Source organism: Bos taurus, chromosome 16, assembly GCF_002263795.3.
Source record: "Bos taurus isolate L1 Dominette 01449 registration number 42190680 breed Hereford chromosome 16, ARS-UCD2.0, whole genome shotgun sequence".
NCBI lineage: Eukaryota > Metazoa > Chordata > Mammalia > Artiodactyla > Bovidae > Bos > Bos taurus.
Genome location: NC_037343.1, coordinates 34,952,200 through 34,976,660, shown reverse-complemented (window position 1 = coordinate 34,976,660; position 24,461 = coordinate 34,952,200). Strand labels below are relative to the sequence as shown.

The 24,461-nt window shown below is 37.0% G+C and overlaps 1 protein-coding gene across 1 annotated transcript in view; it reads left to right on the top strand.

Annotated features, from left to right (window-relative positions):
• EXO1 (exonuclease 1) overlaps positions 1-22,528 on the top strand; it is a 46,775-nt gene extending 24,247 nt beyond the window's left edge. The window contains exons 12-15 of the mRNA NM_001304987.2: positions 6,271-6,829; positions 10,392-10,493; positions 16,091-16,284; positions 19,024-22,528. Of these exons, the coding sequence (NP_001291916.2) occupies positions 6,271-6,829; positions 10,392-10,493; positions 16,091-16,284; positions 19,024-19,162 (994 nt within the window). The 3' untranslated portion in view covers positions 19,163-22,528. The remainder of the gene's footprint in view (positions 1-6,270; positions 6,830-10,391; positions 10,494-16,090; positions 16,285-19,023) is intronic.
• Positions 22,529-24,461: the final 1,933 nt, after the last annotated feature.

The window sequence follows — 24,461 nt, the reverse complement described above, 5'->3', positions numbered from 1 at the left end:
CTTGATGAAGGAGGAAAAATAAGGAAGCCAGTTCATGAAAGGCTTGTGACCCAACCTAAGGAACTTTGAGTCTTTAAGGGTGATAGGAAACATTTAGAAGGTTTTAATCAGGAGAGGGTTGTGATTTGATTCCTGGTTTAGGTAGACCAATGGTCCTCAACCTTTTTGGCACCAGGGATCAGTTTCTTGGAAGACAGTTTTTCCAGGAACCGGGTGAGGGGATGGTTTCAGGATGATTGAAGCACATTGCATTTATTGTGCACCTTATTTCTAGTATTATTACATTGTGATACATAATGAAATAATTATACAATTCACCATAATGCAGAAGGGGTACATTCTGGGAGAGTGCACTCAATGGGAGCCTTGAGCTTGTTTTCCTGCAACTAGATGGTCCCACCTGGGGTGGTGGGAGACGGTGACACCTGAAGCATGTTGCTTATGTCCAGTCTACTCCATAACCTCGTTTTGGTTGCTGTCACTGCAGAAAACCCTGCTTCACAGAGTTAGGATGTTGGAAATGGAAGCCAACTTTTTAGTGTTTTTGTGGCAATCTCAGGCTATTCCTCCTTGACTTTAATCCAAAACGTATGGAGGTTTGAGGTTGTCTCAAACATACTTTTATGGCCACCATCATTTACGATCTCAAGCAGGTGATCCTCTTCTAGCATGGACAACATCTGTTCACCTGGCTTGTTCACAAATGGGTCACGGATACACTCCTTCCCAGTCTGGGGGTCTTTTGTGGTAGGGGGGTAATGCTCAAACTCTTGTGAAAACTGAGGCAGGTGATCATGCATCCAGCTGGGAAAAAGAAGGCCCTGGCTCAATCTCTTTCAAAATCTATAAATGTCAAAAATCCCAGTGTTCACTTGTCGCCCCCATAATTCCAGTCTGGCTTTGAGTGCAGCCACTGTATCTGCTGACTTGAACACAGTTGTTCTCCCCTGAAGTGACAGACTGAGTTTGCTGAGCAGGTTGAATATGTCACACAAGCAAGTTTTGCAACCCCTTCTGTTTCTCTGAAATGTGCTACCAGTGGTGACTGTTTTTCTAAAAGAAATCTCTGGAGTGACTCTCATAACTCAGAAACTCTAGCCAGTGATCTACCTTTAGAAAACCACCTCACTTCTGTATATAAGAGAAGACATGTGTCCATCTCTTCACAGAGTTGTGCAAATAGACTTGAATTAAAGGTGTGTACTTTAATCACATTATTTTAATCACATCCTGCAAAACGTTAAGTTCAGGTGATATTTTTCAGCTAGCCAGCATTTCTCTATGGATGACACAGTACACAGACTCATATTCAGAAATGAGCTCTTTCACCCATGTAGTGGAACCAGAAAGCTGTCCAGTCATGGCAGCCGCTCCATCTGTGCATATCTCAACACAAAATGACCAGTTTTCCTGGTATGTAATCAGTCAGAGACTTTAGTTTTGCAGCTGTGGTGTTGATTGCCAACAGAAGTGCACATAACATATCCTCATGCACATCCTCCTAAAAAACAGATCGCACAAAAACAAGCATTGTTGTCTTGTCAACCTCGGTAGACTTGTCAACCTGGATTGTGTACCATGGTGACTCATTAATCCTCTCTAACAATTATGCCTCAATTCCTCTGCTGTTTCATCAGTTTGTCTAGTTATGGTGCTAGCCAAAAGGGGAACCTGTGCTGCCAAAGTTCATGACAAATGTCCTTAGCGGGATCAGCTCCTCACCAAGAGTAAAGGGCTTCTTAACTTTAGCCTTGCAGTCAGCCACTAAGAATGATGCTCTCAGTGTAGACACATTTAATGAAGTGGTGGCCTTCAAGAATTGCTTCTCTTCTTCATGTTCACATTTTTTTTCTTTTGAATCTCCAGAGGCTTGTCTTTTAATCCCGGGTGCTTGGTCTCCATGTGGCAAAGTAGTTTTGAAGGTTTCATGGCTTCTCTAGATAGCTAATCACCACATATTATACAAAGCAGGCCTGGAGAATGTGAATTGCATGTTTCAATGAACCCATAATTTAAGTAGGACTCTTGGTATTTTCTTTTAAATGCAGGTTTCTTTTTGTTGGCAGTCTTAGAGTGTTCTGCTGTTTCATCATTGGGTTTTTCCCCCTTTTCAAAGAAGTTCTCCAGTAATGTTTGTTTTTTACTCATTTTCACTAGGGTTAGCCTGTGGGCTTACCAAAACTGACTGAGACAAGTGTGCAGGGTGGAAAAGAGGCAAGGAATTAGAGGTGGTAAATAAAATAATGGGCGGGCCACACATGAACTAAAAATAAGCATTGCATTCTGACTTAAAGCCTGCTACCAGATGTACGTGTACAACTGAAGTATATCAACTCACTCACCACTATAAAGCTTGCCACCAGATGCAGCATAATTGTCACTTGCCATCACTGATAGGGTTTTGATATAAGTCTGCAAGCGTGTGATTTGTTTGATCTCTGTATATCTCTGCCTGTGATAATCTCTATTTGCAGCCACTGCCCAAAGCTAGCGTCACCACCTCAGTTCCACCTTAGGTCATTAGGCATTAGATTCTTATAAGGAGCACGCAGCCTAGATCGCTCACATGTACAGTTCACGGTAGAATTCTCGCTTCTATGAAAATCTAATGCCACCAGTGATCTGACAGGAGGCAGAGCTCAGGCGGTAATGTGAGCAATGCAGAGTGACTATAAATACAAGTGAAGCTTCACTTGCTCATCCACCCTTCGTTTACCTCTTACTTTGTGGCCTGGTTCCAAACAGGCCTTCCCTGGTGGCTCAGACGATAAAAGCGTCTGCTTACAATGTGGGAGACCCGGGTTCGATCCCTGTGTTGGGAAGATCCCCTGGAGAAGGAAATGGCACCCCACTCCAGTACTCTTGCCTGGAAAATCCCATGGACAGAAGAGCCTGGTAGGCTACAGTCCATGGGGTCACAAAAAGTCGGACACAACTGAGTGACTTCACTAGTCCAAACAGGCCACGGAGGTTGGAGACCCCGAGATGGACCACTCTGAACACACTGTAAAGAGTGGATTCTAGAGGGCCAATGGCTGTTGTCATAGTCCCTGCTAGTGAAGATAAGAATTTGAAGAGTCAATATAACTTAGGGGTTAGGAATTTGGACCCTGGGGTTAGACCACCTGGATTTTGAATCCTGTCCTGTTTACTCATGAGATGTTTGACTTGGGCAAGTTAATTTCTAGGTGCTTCAGTTTCTTCAAGTATAGCAATCTTAGGATTGCTGATGGAGTTAAATTATTAACCTAAGTAAAGTATGTAAAATAGTGCCCAGTAGATGGTAGACATACAATGAATAGCTCTGTTTCATTGAATTCGGATAGTAGTACCACAACTAGAAACAGGAATTAGTAACTTTCAGATCAGATCAGATCAGTCACTCAGTCGTGTCCTACTCTTTGCGACCCCATGACTCGCAGCACGCCAGGCCTCCCTGTCCATCACCAACTCCCGGAGTTCTAAGAAAAGGAAAATTTATCAGCTTCTGTATTTCTCCAAAAGACTTAGAATGTGATTTTTTTTTTTTTTCAAGTTTAATAAGTTAGGTTGCAGCCAATTTTGTCTAACCATGATGATGGGAAACGGTCATGAAGGAATGAACCACTGGTAATCCCTAAGCTCCTTTTAGGGGATGTGTCAAACCCTTCTCCCATCAGATCTTCTCAAGGAAACATTCACAGTGCAGTGAAATGATCATTTTGATTCTTCCTTTGTTAAAGAAGGAATTAACACCCTCATTAAAGGTGTTTGTTAACAATGCAATAATGAAAACGTGGCTGCACAAATGGAAAATGGGTTTCTAGATGATATATGTTGCTTTATACATTCTAGAAAGTTGAGTTCTGTCATTTGGAGAAATTTTTGAAATTTGTGTTTTATCTTTCCTTTTGGGTAAAAATAGAATTTCCTTTTTCTGCCTCTTTGGAGACAGCTAATGAGAATGAAATGGCAATCCACTCCAGTATTCCTACCTGGAAGATTCTATGGACAGAGGAGCCTGGCGGGCTACAGGAGTCACAAAGAGTTGGACATGACTGAGCACAAACAAGCAAAACAAATGAGAAGAATGTCTGTGTATCTCTTCAGGTCTTGGCTGTTGAGTCATTGTGGAAGCTTTAACGAAATCTTCATTCGAAGCTGTAAATAGCTGCTTTACCTAGTTTAGTGAGATGTTTCACTAATAGTTCAGAGGATGTATTAAGAAAAGCTTAGAAAAATATTTTTTTTCTGCATCAACTTCCTGTGAAATAATAATTGTGAGTGAAACTTCTGATGTATAATTTTCTGATCTAGATTATATAACAATATCTAATAATAACTAGATATTATTAAATTAGTTTTCTCAGCTGATTTTCAAGATTTTTTTATATGTTATTCTTCACAACAGTATTATGAGATATTCAGCTCAGCATTATTTTCTCTATTTGGGGCTCAGACATTGCGGCTCTAAGAGGTTAAGAAACTTTCCCAGGGTTGTGCAGTTAGTAACAGTGCTAGGAAAGACTCCCAGTCATAGTTGATTAGCCATACCGTGTAGTGGTGCGTTGAAAGGAGCACACAGTCAGGTCGGCCCGGATTGGATTGTCACTCTATTCTTTACTTAGACTTTCACGTGCCATTTAACTTCTCTAAGCCTATTTTTTTAACTATAAAATATGGGTTAGATAATATATAGAAGATAATATGTATAAGACTGTTCCAAGACTAGCGGCAGTTATGTGAATCAGACAGCTGGCACAGGTGCCCAGTCACTAACATATATGCCAGTGGTCGTTCCCACCCCATTCTTTTTGATGTAACATAACAGGAAGTGTATTAAATATGCAAAAGTTTGTCTCCAATTGCCTGTCTTTTGAAAGTCTGTTTTAAGTCTTTATCTTTATTATATAGATACTTATCCTAGAGTAATGCATATTTATTTTTTGAGATCTAGTTAAGTAACACCACAGGCTATTTGGAAAGAAGCAACCATGAACTGGGAGGAGTTCTGGGTTTTAATTCTGTTCTTTGTTGTTCAGTCACCCAGTCATGTCCGACTCTCTGCGACCCCATGGACTGCAGAATACCAGGCTTCCCTGTCCTTCACCGTCTCCTGGAGTTTGCTCAGACTCATGTCCCTTGAGTTGGTGATGCCATCCACCCATCATCCTCTGTTCTTTAGCTGATTAATTTTACAACCTTGGGCTCTGTTATTCTAGTTTATCTTACCTATGAAATAATACATAGAAAAATGTTTGGGTATCATAGAGGTGATTGTTTGCTGAAAAATGAACTATGTGATCAGATAAAGGAGCTAATGTTTTCTGCTCAATGAAAAACCAGATAAGACTTTTCCTTTCACATGCTGCTTCCTTTCTGCCTTATACCCACACACATGAGCTAATGATTTGATGAAAAGCCAAGAGGATTTTTACTCTCGAGCATTTAGTAAATATTCAGCTTATCATCTTGGTTTTGAATTAATGCTTATTGAGGTACATTCTTTGTAAGTTTCATATTTAACCCATCATATGCTCCAGGATTTCCTTTTTAAACCTAAAAATGCTACTTGAATACATCCTTCCGAGTAATGATGCAATCTTTGTTTCATTTATATTGGAGTTTTTAAAATGAGTTTCTTAAAGCTACTACCCTGAGTAAGTAGTACCTCTTTAGAAATATAGAATTTAGTAATTGATTTGGAAGTCTTAACCTCAATATTTAAAATAGTATAGAAATATTTAGGGAATATAAAAAGCTTGGTAGATTAGTATGCTACTACAAGTTCCCAGACAGTTTACTACTAGGAGTTAAGCTAAAATGAGAGGTAAATAGCTAATTCATTTTACTAGTATTTTAATTAATTTATTTAATTTGTATTCAAATTACAGAATAAGAGACAATAGTTATTAAGTGTCCTTTCTGTTGCATATTTCTTTATCTGTTCAAATATTTGAGTGTCATGCATGTCTGCTCAGTTGTGTCCTACTCTTTTGTGACCTCATGGACTGTAGCCTATCAGGCTCCTTTGTCCGTGGCATTTTCCAAGAGCACTGGAGTGGGTTCCTATTACCTGCTCCAGGGTATCTTCCCAACCCAGGGATCAAACCCACAGCTTTTGTGGCTCCTGCATTGGCAGGCGGATCAGCCATGTGTAAAATATATTTATTTATGAAATTAATATATTTATTTTTAAAAAGAAGCAAGCATCTTTCCATTATGAATGTTCTCACCTTCATGAGCAAACTCAAATATTTCTGCACTGTTTCTGCTGTTTTTTTCTGTTAGGTTTTTTTCCAATTCTCTGGATTCTGCTGACTGTATATCAAAGAAAGCAAGCAGCCAGCCTCTAGCTGAAACTGCTGTCACAGATAAAGAAACCGATGCAGGTGAACCAGATTGTCTAGAGGACAAGAAGTTGGTTGATACCAGTGTATCGCATAATTCCAGTGAGCAGATTCCAGATGACGTGACTGTGATGGCTGAAGAGTCTCAGTCTTTTAAGACCAGCACATTCACGAGGACCATATCACCACCCACCTTGGGGACACTAAGAAGTTGTTTCAGTTGGTCTGGAAGTCTTGGAGATATTTCAAGAACTCCGAGCCCCTCTCCAAGCACAGCATTGCAGCAGTTCCGGAGAAAGAGTGATTCTTCCACCTCTCTGCCTGAGAATACTGAGAAGTCTGATATAGCTCCGTTAAAAAGCGATGAGTCAAGTGATGAATCACATCCCTTACATGACGTGGGTTGCTCTTCACAGTCTCAGGAAAGCATGGACTTGTCACCACACAATTTAAACGCATCAAAACTTTCTCAGCCTTCTAGTAAGGATTCAGATTCAGACGTAAGTCACATTCTGAAGCCTTTGGTTTCAAATTCATATGTAAGAGAAAATAGGGTGTTAATCAGGTAATTGAGGAAACTTTGCCCGTGTTACGGAAATAATTGGTTGTTCTAATTTTTCACTCTAGACCTTACTGTATAGAAAGTTCATGTTCTACTCACCTGAAGGACTTCTCTGTATCTTTCATATTTTAGACTCTTATACTTTTAATCTAGCTGTATATCTTGAATCATCACTTATGTGTTCCACTGATAAGTGTCTCAAGTTGTGGAACACTTAAGACCTAAGAATGATAAGCTTATTGAAGTTATTATAAATTTAATATTTAAATCCTTCAGACAATGTTTGAAACCTTATAACTAAATGACCCTATTAACGTGTGGTGTTTGTCTTAAGTTTTAATACTTAAGAAATATATAAATTTTTTACTCTTATTATTCTTGTTGTAAGTCCCCTTTATGATAAAACAAGATAGTAATGTAAGGGATTTTATGTTATTCTGTTTAAATTAATAAAAGCATTCTAGCCATTTTTTCTTATTCATAAAATAGCCTTATTCTTACTTAAATAAAATCAAAGCTCCAAATAACTACTAGGAAGACCCAGTGATGTCATATTTTAAAATGACATGATGGCATAAGAGCATTCTTTAAATCTGAGTTATCTCAAATTTACTAATTTCACATACTTCATTTTATGTTCACAACTGTAGTTACCAAGTTGTAAGAACAATTATAACCTTGGTAATATTTGACAGAATTTTGAGGTCTGATAATCCTGAATATTAAACATCTAAGAAATCAGTATGTCTCTGTGTACCTGTGGTCCGTTGCTCAGTTGTGTCCAACTCTTTTTCGACCCCATGGACTGTAGCCCACCAGGCTCCTCTGTCCATGGAATTTTCCAGGCAAGAATACTGGAGCAGGTTGCCATTTCCTTCTCCAAGGGATCTTCCTGACCCAGAGATAAAACCCACATCTCTTGTGTCTCCCGCATTGGCAGGTGGATTCTTTACTACTGCGCTACCTGGGAAGTCCAATAAATCAGTATATCTTGTGTTTATCAAAAGGAAAATATTTTATTCAGGTTCCTAAAGGAAACTTGAGTTGTATTGGACTCAAAGAAAAAAGCCTAGTTAAAATGTGGAAACAAATTTTCATTTAGGGAAAGCTGAAATCAGTTAATGTCTTCAAATCCAAAATCCATTCCAGTTTTTTAAGTAAGAGGGGCTTCCCTGGTGGTTCATCTGTGAAGAATCTGCCTGTAATGCAGGAGATGCAGGTTTTAATCCCTGGGTCAGGAAGATCCCCTGGAAAAGAACCGGCAACCCACTTCAGTACTCACCTAGTAAATTCCATGGACAGAGGAGCCTGGTGGGGTACAGTCCGTGGGGTTGCAAAGGAATTGGATAGGACTTGGCAACTAAACAACAACAAAATGCCAAACCAAACCCTTGAGACTTTTGCTACTCTTTTCCTGTTCACTCACTTTGTGTTCAGTTCATCCATACTGTTTTAAAGACTGTTTCTTTTAATATGAGCCTCCATTTTAATGCCATCTTTTTCATTTTCCACGTCTTACTGCATTTTTCTCAGGGCACTATTTGGTTTCCATCACAGTTGTTTCTTGAACTTCTTTCTTTCTTTTTTTTTTTTTTAATTTTATTTTATTTAACTTTACAATATTATATTGGTTTTGCCATATATCAAAATGAATCTGCCACAGGTATACATGTGTTCCCCATCCTGAACCCTCCTCCCTCCTCCCTCCCCATACCATCCCTCTGGGTCGTCCCAGTGCACCAGCCCCAAACATCCAGTATCGTGCATCGAACCTGGACTGGCGACTCATTTCATATACGATATTATACATATTTCAATGCCATTCTCCCAAATCATCCCACCCTCTCCCTCTCCCACAGAGGCCAAAAGACTGTTCTATACATCAGTGTCTCTTTTGCTGTCTCGTATACAGGGTTATTGTTACCATCTTTCTAAATTCCATATATATATATGTTAGTATACTGTATTGGTGTTTTTCTTTCTGTGAGGATACTTTCAAGTCCTCTGAACTCCTTTAGGGTATTTTTGTTCCTTTTCCAATAGACATCTTCCTGTTTTACTAACTTTGTAAAGCTTGCTTACCAGCTCACAGCCTAAGAGCTCGTCATGCTGACAAAACTCTCCACATGTCTGTCTTCTGGGCAATCATTTTTGTGCTTACAGTTATAGAAACATAAATTCTCTCCCCTCACCAAAAAAAAAACAAACTAAACTAAAAATCTTTCTTTAAATCATCTCTTGCCACCAGATGTGGTAAATTTCCCTTAGGATAAAAGGATTAATGGTCAAACAATTGGGACAATAACAGGTAACTTAAAAATTATGTTATCTTTCTTTATTCAGAAAATGTTTTAGAGTGTCACTGACGTTTCATTTTGAATATAATTTTTACTGTATGATTCTGAAGAAAATGCATTGGAGATTTCCATTGGTGGTTCACTGTGAAAAGCAACAACTGTATACTCTATGTTTATTAAGTTCATTAACCCTATTTGAGGTTAATTAATCTTAGGATCTTACTCTTGATCTTTCTTTTAAGAAACAATATAGCCCAGAGTCATCACTACTATGAGCAAGGAATGTTAGTGTTTCTGTAAGTTACAATCCAAATTAAAGGAATATTTTTGACTTTTGGATTGCTTTTTAAGTATATAATGTTATGTAGAATCCCAAGATAAATATATATATGTTTTAAATCCTCTTGAAAAATGCAGAAATGTAAAGTCTCCTGAATTTATTTATTTACTTTCTAAAGTCCTTGAAAGGGTGCAGCATCACAGGGATTCTGTATCCGATGGCTTACGCAAGAAGGTTGCTTAGAAATTTGGCATGAAGCATGCCATTGTTTCCATGAACATGAGTTGCTTTTCCCCAGATTACTGTGACTTTGTTGAGCATTGTTCTTTGCTTTGTACACACAGAAGCATATCTCTTGCCTGGGTAGAAGTCAATTTCATCTCAGGCATATGTCCGCTCAGTCATGTCCAACTCTTCGTGACCCCATGGACATAGCCCACCAGGCTCCTCTGTCCATGGAATTCTCCAGGCAAGAATACTAGAGTGTATTGCCATTCCCTTCTCCAGGGGGTCATCCCAACCCAGGAGTCAAACCCGGGTCTCCTGCATTGCAGGCAGATTCTTTACCATCTCAGCCACCAGTTATAAACACCTTCAATTTTAAGAAGAGCTGTGTGCTCCTTCTGGTTCTGGAGACCCCACTTAGAGCTTTTTAATTTATATTTTATACAATTTACTTCTCCAGCTGAAATTTCTTACTAGTTTTCTGTAGTGAGACTGGCAAAGATCATTCTTTCCACATTAATTTTCTTTTATTGTATTTCATGCTTTTAATACTTTTTTTCTTCTGAGAAGTTACATTTTATTTACACTGATTTTTCTCAATTTACTTGTTTTATGTTTTGTTGAATATTGGTCAGTTGTCATAAAATCTTGATAGTAAAAATCTAATTTTGCTTTATTTTTCGATCTTGGGGATCTAGGAATCTGATTGCAATTTTAAGTCACTTGATAAACAAGGTAATCAGAAATCCAAGCTACACTTGTTTCATTTTTCGAAGAAAGACACGCCTCTAAGAAACAAGGTAAAACACTTATATAAATTACTTTTAAATTTCAGAAGCAGGGCATGCTTATTACCAGGAAATATGTATATAAGCAAATTTAAAACTCAAAGTGCCTGTATTCTTATTTACACAAAAATGTCTACCTTCAAATCTTTAAGACCATATTTGTACTTGATTTGTATCGGGTTGGCCAAAACGTTCCTTCAGTTTTTAGGTAAAAATAAAAGACACATTTTTCATTTTCACCAAGAACTTTATTGAACAACATATTCATTGTTTTGTTCCACTACCTTCTGCTATTTTCCAGGCAACTTCGTAACTCTATCTTCCCAAAACTTTTTATCATTTTGAATAAAGAATTGTTCCAGGTACATTATTTTCAAAATTTTATAAAGACCAAAATAAATGAAAATCCGAAGTTATAATATCTGAATGTGGCAGTTAAATCAGAAAACCAGTCTAGCTGTAAATTTTTGCTTGGTCATCAAAGAAACCTTGTGGTATCCTGATGGAAGATGACACGTTTTCTGTTGACTCTTTTCATCTAGTGCTGCTTTCAGTTGGTCCAGTTGGGAGCAGTACTTGTTGGAATTAATTGTTTGGTTTTCCAGAAGGAACTCACAATAAAGGACTCCTTTCCAATTCCACCGTATGCACATCACTTTCTTTTTTTTTTTTAATTTTATTTTATTTTTAAACTTTACATAATTGTATTAGTTTTGCCAAATATCAAAATGAATCCGCCACAGGTATACATCACTTTCTTTGGATAAAGACTGTCCTTCAGTATGGTTGGTAGTTCTTCTGTTCCGTGATCTCTTCTGTTCCACATTGTTGAACAGTGTCCACTTTTGATTGCCTGTCACAATTTGTTCTTATAACAGAATGTTTTAATTATGTTTAAGTAGAAAATCACATGCATAAATACTGTCAAGGTTTTTTTTTTTTTCACTTATATGGAACCTAAACTTCAAAGCAATTAAAATAAGCAAGCTGGTGCATATGATTTTCAAATGTGATTTGGATATTTGAGTATGTGAGTGAGCTATCTCCTGTGTGGTATAACTTTGATCTCAGTTTACATCTCCCTTTGATCACTGTCAACTTGAATTGGTCTACCTGACCGTGGATCTTCATCTAGCAAGAAATTTTTACCTTTCCTGGAATGAAAAGTGAAAAATGAAAGTGAAAGTTGCTCAGTCATCTCCAACTCTTTGCAACCCCATGAACTATACAGTCCATGGAATTCTCCAGACCAGAATGCTGGAGTGGGTAGCCTTTCCCTTCTCCAGGTGATCTTCCCAATCCAGAGATTGAAGCCAGGTCTTCTGCATTGCAGGTGGATTCTTTACCACCTGAGCCACAAGGGAAGCCCAAGAATACTGGAGTGGGTAGCCTATCCCTTCTCCAGTGGGTCTTCCTGACCCAGAAATCGAACCAGGGTCTCCTGCATTGCAGGTGGATTCTTTACCAACTGAGCTATCAGGGAATAATAAAGTATAATATTGCCAAAAATATTTTTAAAATTCCATCTTCAATATTAAAATGACTGCACAGAAATTCACTATTTTTTTTTTTTTAAGCACACTAATATGAAAGCTGTCACAATGCTATCTAACAAAATTGTTTCAAATGAAGTTATAGACAAGGAAGTGCTATTAGAGCCATCTTATGGAAAAAACCTAATGAACATTTTGGCCAACCTAATAGGTGTTTAAGTTGTGAAACTTGCTTTTTTTTTTTCTTTATAGTATTTAAAGATCTATTTCATGTACTTAAGTAACATTACTTATAATGACTAAAATATGCCATGGTGTGGGTTTAACTAATCTTCTTATGTTTGTCCTTTACTCTAAACATTTTTGTTATACCAAACAGTACTGCAATGAAGATTTTGTTGATAAATGTTTGAGTACTATACACGTTCTTAATTTTTCATGGGGATGAATTCTGTGGAGTGGTATTACTGGTCCAAGGGCAGGTATGATGTAAAGCTTTGATGTGTATTGCAAAAAGGCCTTTTAGAAACTGGGTCCCTGATAAGTCAAGGGTTTTTTTCAGTCAGACTATATAAATATTTGTGTGCCTGCATAGTGAAAGCTCATAAGTCAAAAGCCCATTTTATGTATTAAGTGTCTTGCCAGTATCAAAATACTAATTCCTAACTTAAAAATGGGCAAGAGACATGAACAGAGATCACAAAAGCAAAAAGCCCAAGTGGATGATTAACATATAAAAGCATGTTCAACCTCATTAGTAATCAAATAACACAAATTAAAGTAAGGCAATGGCACCCCACTCCAGTACTCTTGCCTGGAAAATTTCCATGGATGGAGGAGCCTAGTAGGCTGCAGTCCATGGGGTTGCTAAGAGTCAGACACGACTGAGTGACTTCACTTTCACTTTTCACTTTCATGCATTGGAGAAGGAAATGGCAACCCACTCCAGTGTTCTTGCCTGGAGAACCTCAGGGACAGGGGAGCCTGGTGGGCTGCCGTCTCTGGGGTCGCACAGAGTCAGACACGACTGAAGTGACTTAGCAGCAAAGTAATAAAATATAATTTCTTACCTCTTATTTTTCCAAAAGTTTTTAATTTACTGATTTTATAAGGGTATAAAGTGCTGAGATGAATAATCACATTTAAGATATCATAATACTATTAATTGGTATGTTAATTATCCCAATAATTAATTAATTAGGATAATAATTACTTAAGATAATCATATTGAGGAGAATAAGAATTGCAGTGCCATTTCTGGAAAGCAATTTGAAAGAGTTCAAATAATTTAACCCAGTAAGTACATTCTAGAACTTGAGCTTAAAGAGATAATGAGAATTTAAATACAAGACAACTTATTCTTGCATTGGTTGCAATAGTGAAAAATTGGGGGAAAAAATCTAAATATCTAAAAAATAAATGGGTGAAATACATTAAATACTTTGTTGGTTTTAGTGGACATATATTATTTTTCTTATATAAGAAAGCTATATTTATATAGTTAATAATGTTACTTTCTTATGTTTATTTGTAAAAGCATAGAAACTTTACAAACATTTTTAATAAGTGACTAGTACATCTATTTGAAAGAAGGTCATATCTCATACTATGTAAATATAAAACTGAAAGATATTAAGGATATAAATGCAAAATATGTAAATATAAAGTGAAAGTTGCCCAGTCATGTCCGACTTTTTGGGGACCCCCAAAAGTATGAGCTGTATAGTCCAAGGACTAGATGTATATGAACTGTATAGTCCAAGGACTTCTCCAGGCCAGAATACTGGAGTGGGTAGCTATTCTCTTCTCCAGGGATCTTGCCAACCTAGGGATCAAATCCAGGTCTCCTGCACTGCAGACGGATTCTTTACTAGCTGAGCCAACAGAAAATATAAGTTTCTTTTAAAAATCTCTGAGTGAGAAAGACTTTTTCAAACAGATTCTGTGTTGTAAAAATTTCTATATCATTTTTGAATGAAAAGGGAAACCATACTATTAAATAATATGTATAGCATGGTGTTTTTGTTTGCTTAAACTCTTGACAATACGCATATTGTGTATGTTTGTATGTGTGTGTGTGTTAGTCACTTAGTCGTATCCGACTCTGTGACCCCACGGACTGTAGCCCACCAGGCTCTTCTGTCCATGGGATTTTCCAGGCAAGAATGCTATAGTGGGTTGCCATTCCTTTCTCCAGGGGATCTTCCCGACCCAGAGACTGAACCCAGATCTCCTGCACTGCAGGCAGACTCTTTACCTTCTGAACCTCCAGGGAAGCCCATGTTTGTATAATCATGGTAAAAAGTCTGGAAAGATATTAAAATTATTTGCAGTGATAGGACTAAAGATATAGAAAGTACTTTCTCAAAAGAAGTTACGTCTGAACATTAAACCATCATCTTTTTATTATTATTATACTTTCAGATTTGCATTGTCAGTGTTTTAACTGACACTTCTGTTTTGGTGACAGCTCCCCAGATGAACCTTCCCTCTTGCTCCCTGGTGTCCATCTTCAGTATATAAAATCAAACTCATCTTTCTTTTTTAACCTATAACCAGTGCTTCTTAAAGCACTTATCAGCTGTAGTAATATTTGCTCTGTGTCACTTAGTTTCAAAATCTTAGGGTTGTCCTCTTTCTTTATAACATCGAGCTAGATCCTTCTTTTTCAAGGGCTAAAGAAAAACAATCAGGACATCTATACCTATCTAAATCCTGTTTCTTTCTCTGTCTTATTTCTTGTTCTCCTTTTTTCCTATCACCAACATCCTAATTTAATATTTCATCTTTCAGGTGTGAATCTGTCCATTCTTTATACACCCTCTACTAGGTTCATCAATTTTAAATCCTTGTTTTATATTACCACACTCATACTGTCCTAAAAAAAAACAGTAACAAAACTTTAATGGCTCCACATTTCTAGCAGCATACAAGTCAATGGATTCAAGGCGCAGATAAAGACAAATATCATATGACATCATTTAATCATGGAATCTTTTTTAAAAAATGATACACATGAACTGATTTACAAATCAGAAATAGAGTCACAGACATAGAAAACAAACTTAAGTTGCCAAAGGGGATAGTGGGGAAAGTAGGGTAGGGACATAAGCTAGGTGTTGGGGATTAGCATATACACACTGCTGCTACTGCTGCTAAGTCGCTTCAGTCGTGTCCGACTCTGTGCGGCCCCATAGATGGCAGCCCACCAGGCTCCCGCATCCCTGGGAATCTCCAGGCAAGAACACTGGAGTGGGTTGCCATTTCCTTCTCTAATACATGAAAGGGAAAAGTGAAAGTGAAGTCGCTCAGTGGTGTCCAACTCTCAGCGACCCCATGGACTGCAGCCTACCAGGCTCCTCCGCCCATGGGATTTTCCAGACAAGAGTACTGGAGTGGGGTGCCATTGCCTATATAAAATAACAAGGACCTACTGTATAGCACAGGGAAATATACTCAGTATCTTGTGATAACCTATAAGGGAAAAGAATCTGAAAAGAATATATATATAATATATATGTGTATATAACTGAGTCACTTTGCTGTACCCTTAAAATTAATACAATATTGTAAATTATACCTCAAAAATCAATAGATCAACTTAAATGTCAGTAGAGATCTGTTTAAGTAAATTATGGTACATATATACAATGGAAAAGATAAGCAGCCTATTCAAAACAAAATTCAGTTCTATATGTGAAATGGAAAAATCTTCAAGATACATTACTTGGTAAAATCAAGATATATTAAGCAAGGAAAAAAAGTACACATTGTAGTATGACACAATTTTTAGTATGCTGCCAGTCATGTGGTGTGTGTATGTAAATGAATTCAGTCATTGCACAGGAAACCAGTAATAGCAATTGCCTAAACGCAGTGACGAAGCAAGAGAGACTCACTTTTCTGTCTTTTCTTTTGTAACTCTTGAATTTAGGTACATGGATCACCTGTTAAAAATATTATATAAGTTTTGCAGACCTAAACCCACTTTTGCACATTGATTATAGGTTATTTTTTGTTCCAGTGTATAAATAATTTTGTTTCAGTGTATAAAGTTTGAGATTAAAGGTAGTTTGTTTTAACACAGTAGTATTAAAACAAGCATTTAATCTTCAGATTCCTGGGCTGTATAAATCCAGTTCTGTGGACAGTCTTTCTACAACCAAGATCAAACCTTTAGTACCTGCCAGAGCCAGTGGGCTGAGCAAGAAGCCACCAAGTGTCCATAAGAGAAATCATCACAATGCCGAGAACAAGCCAGGACTGCAGATCAAAATCAATGAACTCTGGAAAAATTTTGTATTTAAAAAGTGAGTTACCGTGTTACTGATTCTAAAATAGTATAAATCATTTTTTTTCTATAATCTTAATTCCTGTCTCCTCTTTCTATTTTCATATGAATCAGTTTCTTTTTCTCTTACCCTAAGAGCTTTAATTTCCTCTGGTCCCTGTAACTGACTCTTTGTAAGAAATATGTAGTCTCAGTTTCTGTATCTTCTTTTTAGTGAAAAGATGGCCAACTGAAAACCTCAGTTCTCAGTCTGGCTTTGGGGTCTCTATGTTGTTAAGCAAACTACTTTTCCAGGGCTTAAGTGCCTCAGCTTTTTTTCCTTCTAAAAGTTGTTTCAGACTTGAGAACGGAAAGATAATGCTGTATGGTTACTTTTGGACTTAAGGCAGTTTGTTTCCCTAAATTACCTCATCTAAAATGGGAAGAATCAATGAGTTTATGAGTTTTTATGATGAATTAGCCAGATTTCTATGGTATATGGCCAACTGTTTTAAGAAAGTTGACCTGGCATATATCTACATTTTTTGAACCACTTTACTTCCGTTAGACAACAAAATTAACCACAGAGTAGCATGACTTTATAGTTAATTTATTTTCTTGTTCTTATTACAGCAAATGTGCCAAGAATAAAAGCAAAGAGAAAGGGGTCGGGGGAGGTGACTTACATGGGATGGTAAGATTAAACTTTCAGTTCAGTTCAGTTCAGTCGCTCAGTCGTGTCCGACTCTTTGCGACCCCATGAATCGCAGCACGCCAGGCCTCCCTGTCCATCACCAACTCCCGGAGTTCACTCAGACTCACGTCCATCGAGTCAGTGATGACATCCAGCCATCTCATCCTCTGTTGTCCCTTTCTCCTCCCACCTTCAAGCTTTCCCAGCATTCAGTTCAGTTCAGTTCAGTCGCTCAGTTGTGTCCGACTCTTTGTGACCCCATGAATCGCAGCACGCCAGGCCTCCCTGTCCATCACCAACTCTTAGAGTTCACTCAGACTCACGTTCATCGAGTCAGTGATGCCATCCAGCCATCTCATCCTCTGTCGTCCCCTTCTCCTCCTGCCCCCAATCCCTCCCAGCATCAGGGTCTTTTCCAATGAGTCATCTCTTTGCATGAGGTGGCCAAAGATTAAACTTTACCTAGTAGATATTGTTATCACAATCAGTTGAGATAGTATTAGTGGAAATACTTTGTAATAAGTGCTGGACAATTAATTTTTACTTACATTGTGTAAAGTCTAGATTAAACCATATAGCAGCAGTTCTCAAGCTTTTTGCCTTTAGGAACACTTTATAGTCTTAAAAATTACTGAGAGCCCAAAAGTACTTTGCTTTATGTGGGTTATATCTGTTTTTAATCTGTTATTAAAAGGGACATTTAGAAAATATTTATTTATTTTAAAATAACAACAATCTCATTTCATCTTAAAATTGATAGTATATTTTTACAAAACTATGTTTTTCAAAACAAAAGTGAGAATGACATTGTTTTACATTTTTGCAGATCTTTTCTGTCCAATTTAATGTAACTGAACTGCATTCTTATATCTGCTTCTTTGTTTGATTTGTTATGTTTTGGTTGAGTTATATGAAGAAAATCTGGTCCCACATGTAAATGCACTTTAGCATAATAGCATTTTTTATTTAATTTTAATTTTTCTTCTTTTATATTACACCAAAATTCAGTACGTGGTAGTTTCTCAAAAGTTGTAATATAGGATATGAAACCATATTAATTGATTTTTATATATTACAGTCTACTGGCTCATATTGTATTTTGGTGTTCATCTTTTACTCATTCATAATTTTATAACATTGGTGTAAATCATTTGAAAAATGTGGACTTACTGAGTTGTGCTTATCTTTCAATTGTTGACACATTTCATTATACAATATTTTTAAAAATCACAGTCTTGCCAGCAGTCTTTTAAGTATTGGGAAGGCGTCAAGGGACAGATATAAGTTTTCCAAAATTCTAATTTTCACTGGAAAGCTTGAATTTTTGTCTCTGGCAACTAATGCTGTTAGGTTTTGTTTTTTTTTTCCTTAGAAATAACAAACAATCTCTGTTCATTTTAGAGAAGCCCTTTGCTAAATAATTAAATTTGAATTTCCATAGTGAGACTGACTTTTCTTTTAGTACTATCAATATTTCTTAAACAGTTTGGTGATACTGTGTTGACTCATTGTCAGCAGCTTATTATCAACACAAGTGTCCTTTTTTAGGTTATTGATACAAGTATCATCACAGTATGAAAAGTATATAAAGTCTAAATACTATTATGAAAATAGTTTTAAATATTACAAACCCCCCAAAAGGGTCTTGGGAATAGGATTAGTTTTTATAGACGTAGAACTTCCTTCCAAAAGTTGGGAGAGGGGAAGGAGTGAAAAGATAGGGCTTAAACGTTTGTTCATGCTTCACTCACGCTGCTTCTCAGCCAGACTTGAGAAGGATGCTAGAAAGAAAAAAACTAAAGTTTGTTTACTGAAATCATTCTACCTTAGCTAGTGTCTGTTTAGTAGTGGTGTGGTACCTCCTTTGAAAGATGATTTAGAAAGCAGGAATGGGTACTAAGAAGCAAAACTCAAATTCTGTGGGGCATACTCAGAGGAGAATTTGATTGTGTTACATAATGAATTGAGAGAAATTATACAGTAGAGGTTCTTATCCTCTTTATATACCTCTATTTTGTCCAGGCAGATTATTATCGAATAAACACTACCATAAAAACACCAAATTCATTTTATTATATTTTGCAGAGATTCTGAAAAGCTTCCTTCTTGTAAGAAGCCAGATCCCCTGTCTCCAGTCAAAGATAACATCCAGCTAACTCCAGAAGAAGAGGATATATTTAACAATTCTGAATGTATGCTTGTTCAGAGAGCACTATTCCAGTAAACGCAAGCAGCTGGGAGACTGTTGCCTGCAAGAGAATCTCTATCAATTTCGAGTCCTGTTTGGAAATGAGGCCATTCTGAAAGATTTGTTCTTAGATCTATGCTATTTATTTTAAATAGAACACAATTTTTTATAATAATTTTGTAACTGTTCTTGTTTGGCTTTTTATATTTTTATAAGAAGCTAACTAGAGAAAGAACTTTGGAAAATCTACTCTCCTACTTTCCCTGTGGTACAGCGGCTAAGACTCCTTGCACCCAATGCAGGGGACCTGGGTTCGACCCCTGATCAGGGAACTAGATCCCACTTGCCACAACTAAGGGTCCCCATGCTGCAACTAGGTCCCAGTGCAGCCAAAATACATAGTTTTAAAACAAAAATCTATTCTAAAGAAACAAAAATCTATTCCAAAGATTTCTATAATGTTGTCAAATACAAAGATGGTAAATGGAAAACCACAATTCTGTGATCATTTTGTACTATAAGAAATTACTATACTTTTCCATGTTTTCATTTTTTTCCACCTGCCTTTCTTGTCTTTCAGGGTTGAATTGGAAATATGGTTGCTGGGATGGGAGGGGTAGTTGGAAGGGTTAAAGATCACTGCATAAATGGGACAGTGCTCTGTCATCCCTGAAGAGCTTGGTAGGTTACAGATTGACAGTGAAGGAAAATTGCTTTCAGCATCTTATGAAAGGAACTACTTATATCATTCATATTCTTAAACTTCCAAAATAGCCTGTTTCTCTTGTATATCTGTTTTGAAGTGTAGGCTAAAAATTCCTTAACTTACATTTAAAACTTATGTCCTAGGTGTGATGTAAGATATTACTACTAAAGCTACAGAATCGATGATTTGTCCATACTCTGCAAAGAAATAGATGGGAACCAAAACCAGGTATGCAAGTGAAGATCTGAAGTAAGGAAGTGAAGTGACAGTCTGACCAGAAGTAAAACAGTTATAAAAGTGTCTGAGATATAGAGGATAAATGAAAGGGATTCAGAGCAGTTTAATTTTTATGAGACTTAGTAGAGGACTTGGATAAAGAGTCCAAGTGGAAAAAAACATAATGTTTTAAGAAACAGCATAAAAATTTTAAATGGAGACAATTTTTTTCTCAAAATCTGGAAAAAGGTATACAAAGAACAAAAGCAAAATGGAACTTTCTGTGAATGTTTCCTATTACAGAACAAATTGAGAAAGGGAAATGGCAACAGTGCTGTAGTTTTTCAGTCTCCGAACCCCCACATAACCGCAACTGGATGACAAAGTCAAAATACCAGTGAACAACATTACAACAAATTCAGATGGCATCATGTATTTAAATCCCAAAATGTAAGTAGGTGAAGACAAGCCACCAACAGCCACAAGACTGCAAGGAGGTACTGACATCTATATGGGAGAAGTAGAGAATGGCAATAGGTCATCTAATGGACTTACAGAACTTACAGAGTAGTTGTTGAAACACAGAGCAGACCAAGTTGCAAACAGCATTTAAAACTGTTATGCAATCCAATGGTAAATGAGGCCTGCAATTATATCTGAAGGACTGAAGCAGTGTAGTCCATATGAACTTTTGAGATGATTTCCCATATTTGCCAAGGCTTCCTTCTAGGGGAACAGGGTCCCTCACAGAAGAGAAACTGCTGGCAAGTAAAACAAAAGCTTGAGTGGGAAAGAGGCAGTAGACACAAAGGAAGAGGAAGAGTTGGCCAAGAAATCTCAGCAGGATACTGCCTGAGTATACTTTGAACACTGAGAAAGCAGCAAAACAGCTGAGAAGCTCCCATGAGCCGTGCCTGCTCAAAGTTTAGGAAATTTATTTTTACTTAAAAAGAAACTACAGAAAAATGTTTAGGTCAGTCCTTTACAAAACTGATTTAATGACTCAAGCAGTATAACATCTCTACAAATAATGAAAATCTACCAGAAAGGCCCACTGAGCCAATCAAAACCAGTACATTTGAAAATGTGCTAAAAGTTAAGGAAATGCTATAGAATATGAAGGAAATTTCGAACTGGAAAAAGTCAGAGGGGCGGGGGGGGGAAAAGGCAAGCTCAGGAAAGCATTAGAAATAAAAATTGCAGAAATTAAAGCTAGAAGGAACACAAGCAAATATCATACAGATAGATGATGCCTTAAATAGGTTAAAAAAAAAAAAACCAAAATGGAAAAAACACCTTAAAAGATTAGCAAGTCACAGATACTGAAGATGGAGCAGAAGGTCCAATATACAGATAATAAGAGTCTCTGAAGAAAACACAACCTATTATTTCAGCAAAATTTTAAATTTTAAGATTTGAAACAATATTTTTAAAATGCACTCTTTCACCCAGGATTATTGATCCCAAACAGCTAACACCAAGACGTAAGCAACAAGTTACTTTAAAGAAGGAAAAATCCTCTGGATAGGCAAGGACAGTGAGTGACATGTAAGAAAAAAAATAATAATCATGAGATTTTTCCACAATTATTCTTTATACCTGAAGAAATTGAGTAATGTGTTACAGATACTCAAGGGAAAATGTAAGCAAAAGATTTTATATTCAACAAAATCACCTTCAAGTATAAAGAATACAAACATCTATCAAACAAGAATTTGGAAATTATTGCTCACTTAAGCTCTTCCTGAGAAATCAGAAAATAACCAAAATAACTGGAGAAATAGCACCATAACTATTGATGATGACCATCAAACATAGTGATTTGTACAACTAAAAATGAGAGCTAAAAGGGAAATATGATATGCAATGACTGTGTGCCCAGATGATATAGACAGTACAGCTACAGAGAAGAGACCATATGCAAAACATTTGGTTTAGTTTGAAGTAGTCTGATAATTGTTATTTTAGGACTGTTGTGTATATAATGTGGGATAGGGTAAACGAGTATTTGTGGGATATTTTAATTCATCCCCAATTTTCTTGAGAACCAAGATTCTTCCCCACCCCCAAGATTCTTAATGTCTAGGAAAAAGATTAAGACAAAATACAGAACAGCTTAATTTTTTTTAATGTAGTTATAAACTTGAGTTGGAAGTACTAGTAAACTTATGAATGTATATACACACATATACATATATGTGTATGTGTACATACATAGAGCTTCCCTGGTAGCTTAGATGGTAAAGCGTCTGCCTACAGTGCGGGAGACCTACCCACACATACTAAAGAGACCCAGAAAAAAGTAACCAATCCTTTACCAATGAGCATCCCAATCACTAGTCTTAATATACCACTTTTTACTGAAAGAAATGAGAGCTTGGAAAAGACGTATAAAAGCAAGCCTGAGGGATCTTGTTAAAACAGAAGTCTTTAGTGAGTAATATGTAATTTCAAAAATGTAAATTCAAAAATAAGAGAAATATAAGGAGACACCTGAAGAGGACCCCACTCTCCAAACATGGGTGATTTTGATCTTGAAAAGATAGGAACTGTCCTTTGTTTGATCCCATCATAAACATATTTTAAAAAATTGGTCACCTTCAGAAGATGACAGAGTATCAACGCATTATCTTGAATATGGGAAAGTAAAAGGAGAAATATCAGGCATTTCCCCTATCTTTATACTGTATACTTTATACTCCAGGCAAGAATACTGGAATGGGTTGCCACTTCCTTCTCCAGGGGATCTTCCCAACCCAGGAATCAAACCTGGGTCTCCTGCATTGCTGGCAGATTCTTTACCAACTGAGTTACAAGGAATGCCCATCTTTATACTGTACCAGTGGGTTACCAAACAGAAGATAAATCTCTTTTTAGTGCTCTAACAATGAAAAAGAGATATTACTGTTTTGCAATCCCCAGTGGATTAATGGATTTAGGTTTAGAGTGTCAGCTGCTATTAACATTGTAACTAGACATTTCATTTCTCTTAATGAAAGAACTCAGCATCCTCTAGTCTTGCCACGGGATTGGAGATGAGACATCATTCCTCTGGATCCAACTGCAGAATTGCAGAAAATACAGAGGACAGAGGAAATAGGGAACTGCAACCTGAGTGTGCAATTAGCAAAATTCAGACAGCAAGAAATTACAGATTAAATGCCTTTGGATTCTCAACAGATAAATTTTAAGGAAAGGGAGAGGAAAAGTCCATATTAAAAAAAGGACAAAACTAAATTATTTAGGGAGGCCCACTCTGGTGATTAGACAATAAGAGAAATATAAGGAAGCGATAGCTATAAAATTTAGGGTGGTGGTTACAGGGAGCTCAGTAGTGTCCAACTCTTTGTGACCCTATGGACTATAGAGTTCATGGAATTCTCCAGGCCAGAATACTGGAGTGGATAGTCTTTCCCTTCTCCAAGGGATCTTCCCAGCTCAGGGATTGAACCCAGGTTTCTCGAATTATGACAAGGTTTGCTCATAATAGCTTATTAGGGTATTGATGTCAGAAAGTAAAATGGTGGCCTTCTAATTTATTAGGCCATTTACTTGTTTTGTGTGGCCCTTCATATTCTGTTTTTTTCATTTATGTAAATATTTGTTAAAATGTTTACAATGGTGTGTTGGTTTCTGCCATACAACAATTTTTTTAAATCATATTATTTTAATAGTATTCCATCAAATTGAAAATATGATTGTAAGAGGCATCATTAATTTATGTACCGTTGGGAATAAACTCCATCAACTTTAAGGTATACACTGTTCTTAAAAATGTTAAAATACGTACCTTAGACTATAGGCCCTGCCACAATTCAGTGATACACATCCTGTGCCTTGGGCACGGAATCCAGCAACTATCCTCGTTTCCAAAAGTTAACTGGACAGTCGGCACCAGACAACCTCTGTTCTTGAAAGACATGAAGCACAGTGAAAGTACAAGGAGGAAAAGATGGGATAAAGTGACAACAAATTGAACTCGGTCTCACTTCCCTATATAGGTCCCATTCTCTCTTCTTCTGGGGTTCCAGCTGCACACATTAGAAAGCTATAAGTTGTCACATAGCTATTAGGGCTGTTACGTTTACTTTCTACTCCGTTTTTCAGTTTGGGTAATTGCTATGAACCCATTTTCTAGTTAACCAATTCTTTCCCTGACTCTTCATCTGGGTTATTCTGCTTTTTGTTTTTATTTCTTGTATTTCTAACTTACAGTTTCTGTCTCTCTGCTGACATTCCCCCAACCCGCTCATGCACATATGGTCCATATTTTATGCAAGGCATATTAACTATAGTGATTTTAAATACTTTGTCTGATATTTCTAGTATCTGGGTCATCTCTGAGTCTGGTTCTGCATCTTGTGTCTTGAAAGTGTTTTCATTTTCCTTGTTTTGTGTGTGTGTGTATCATGT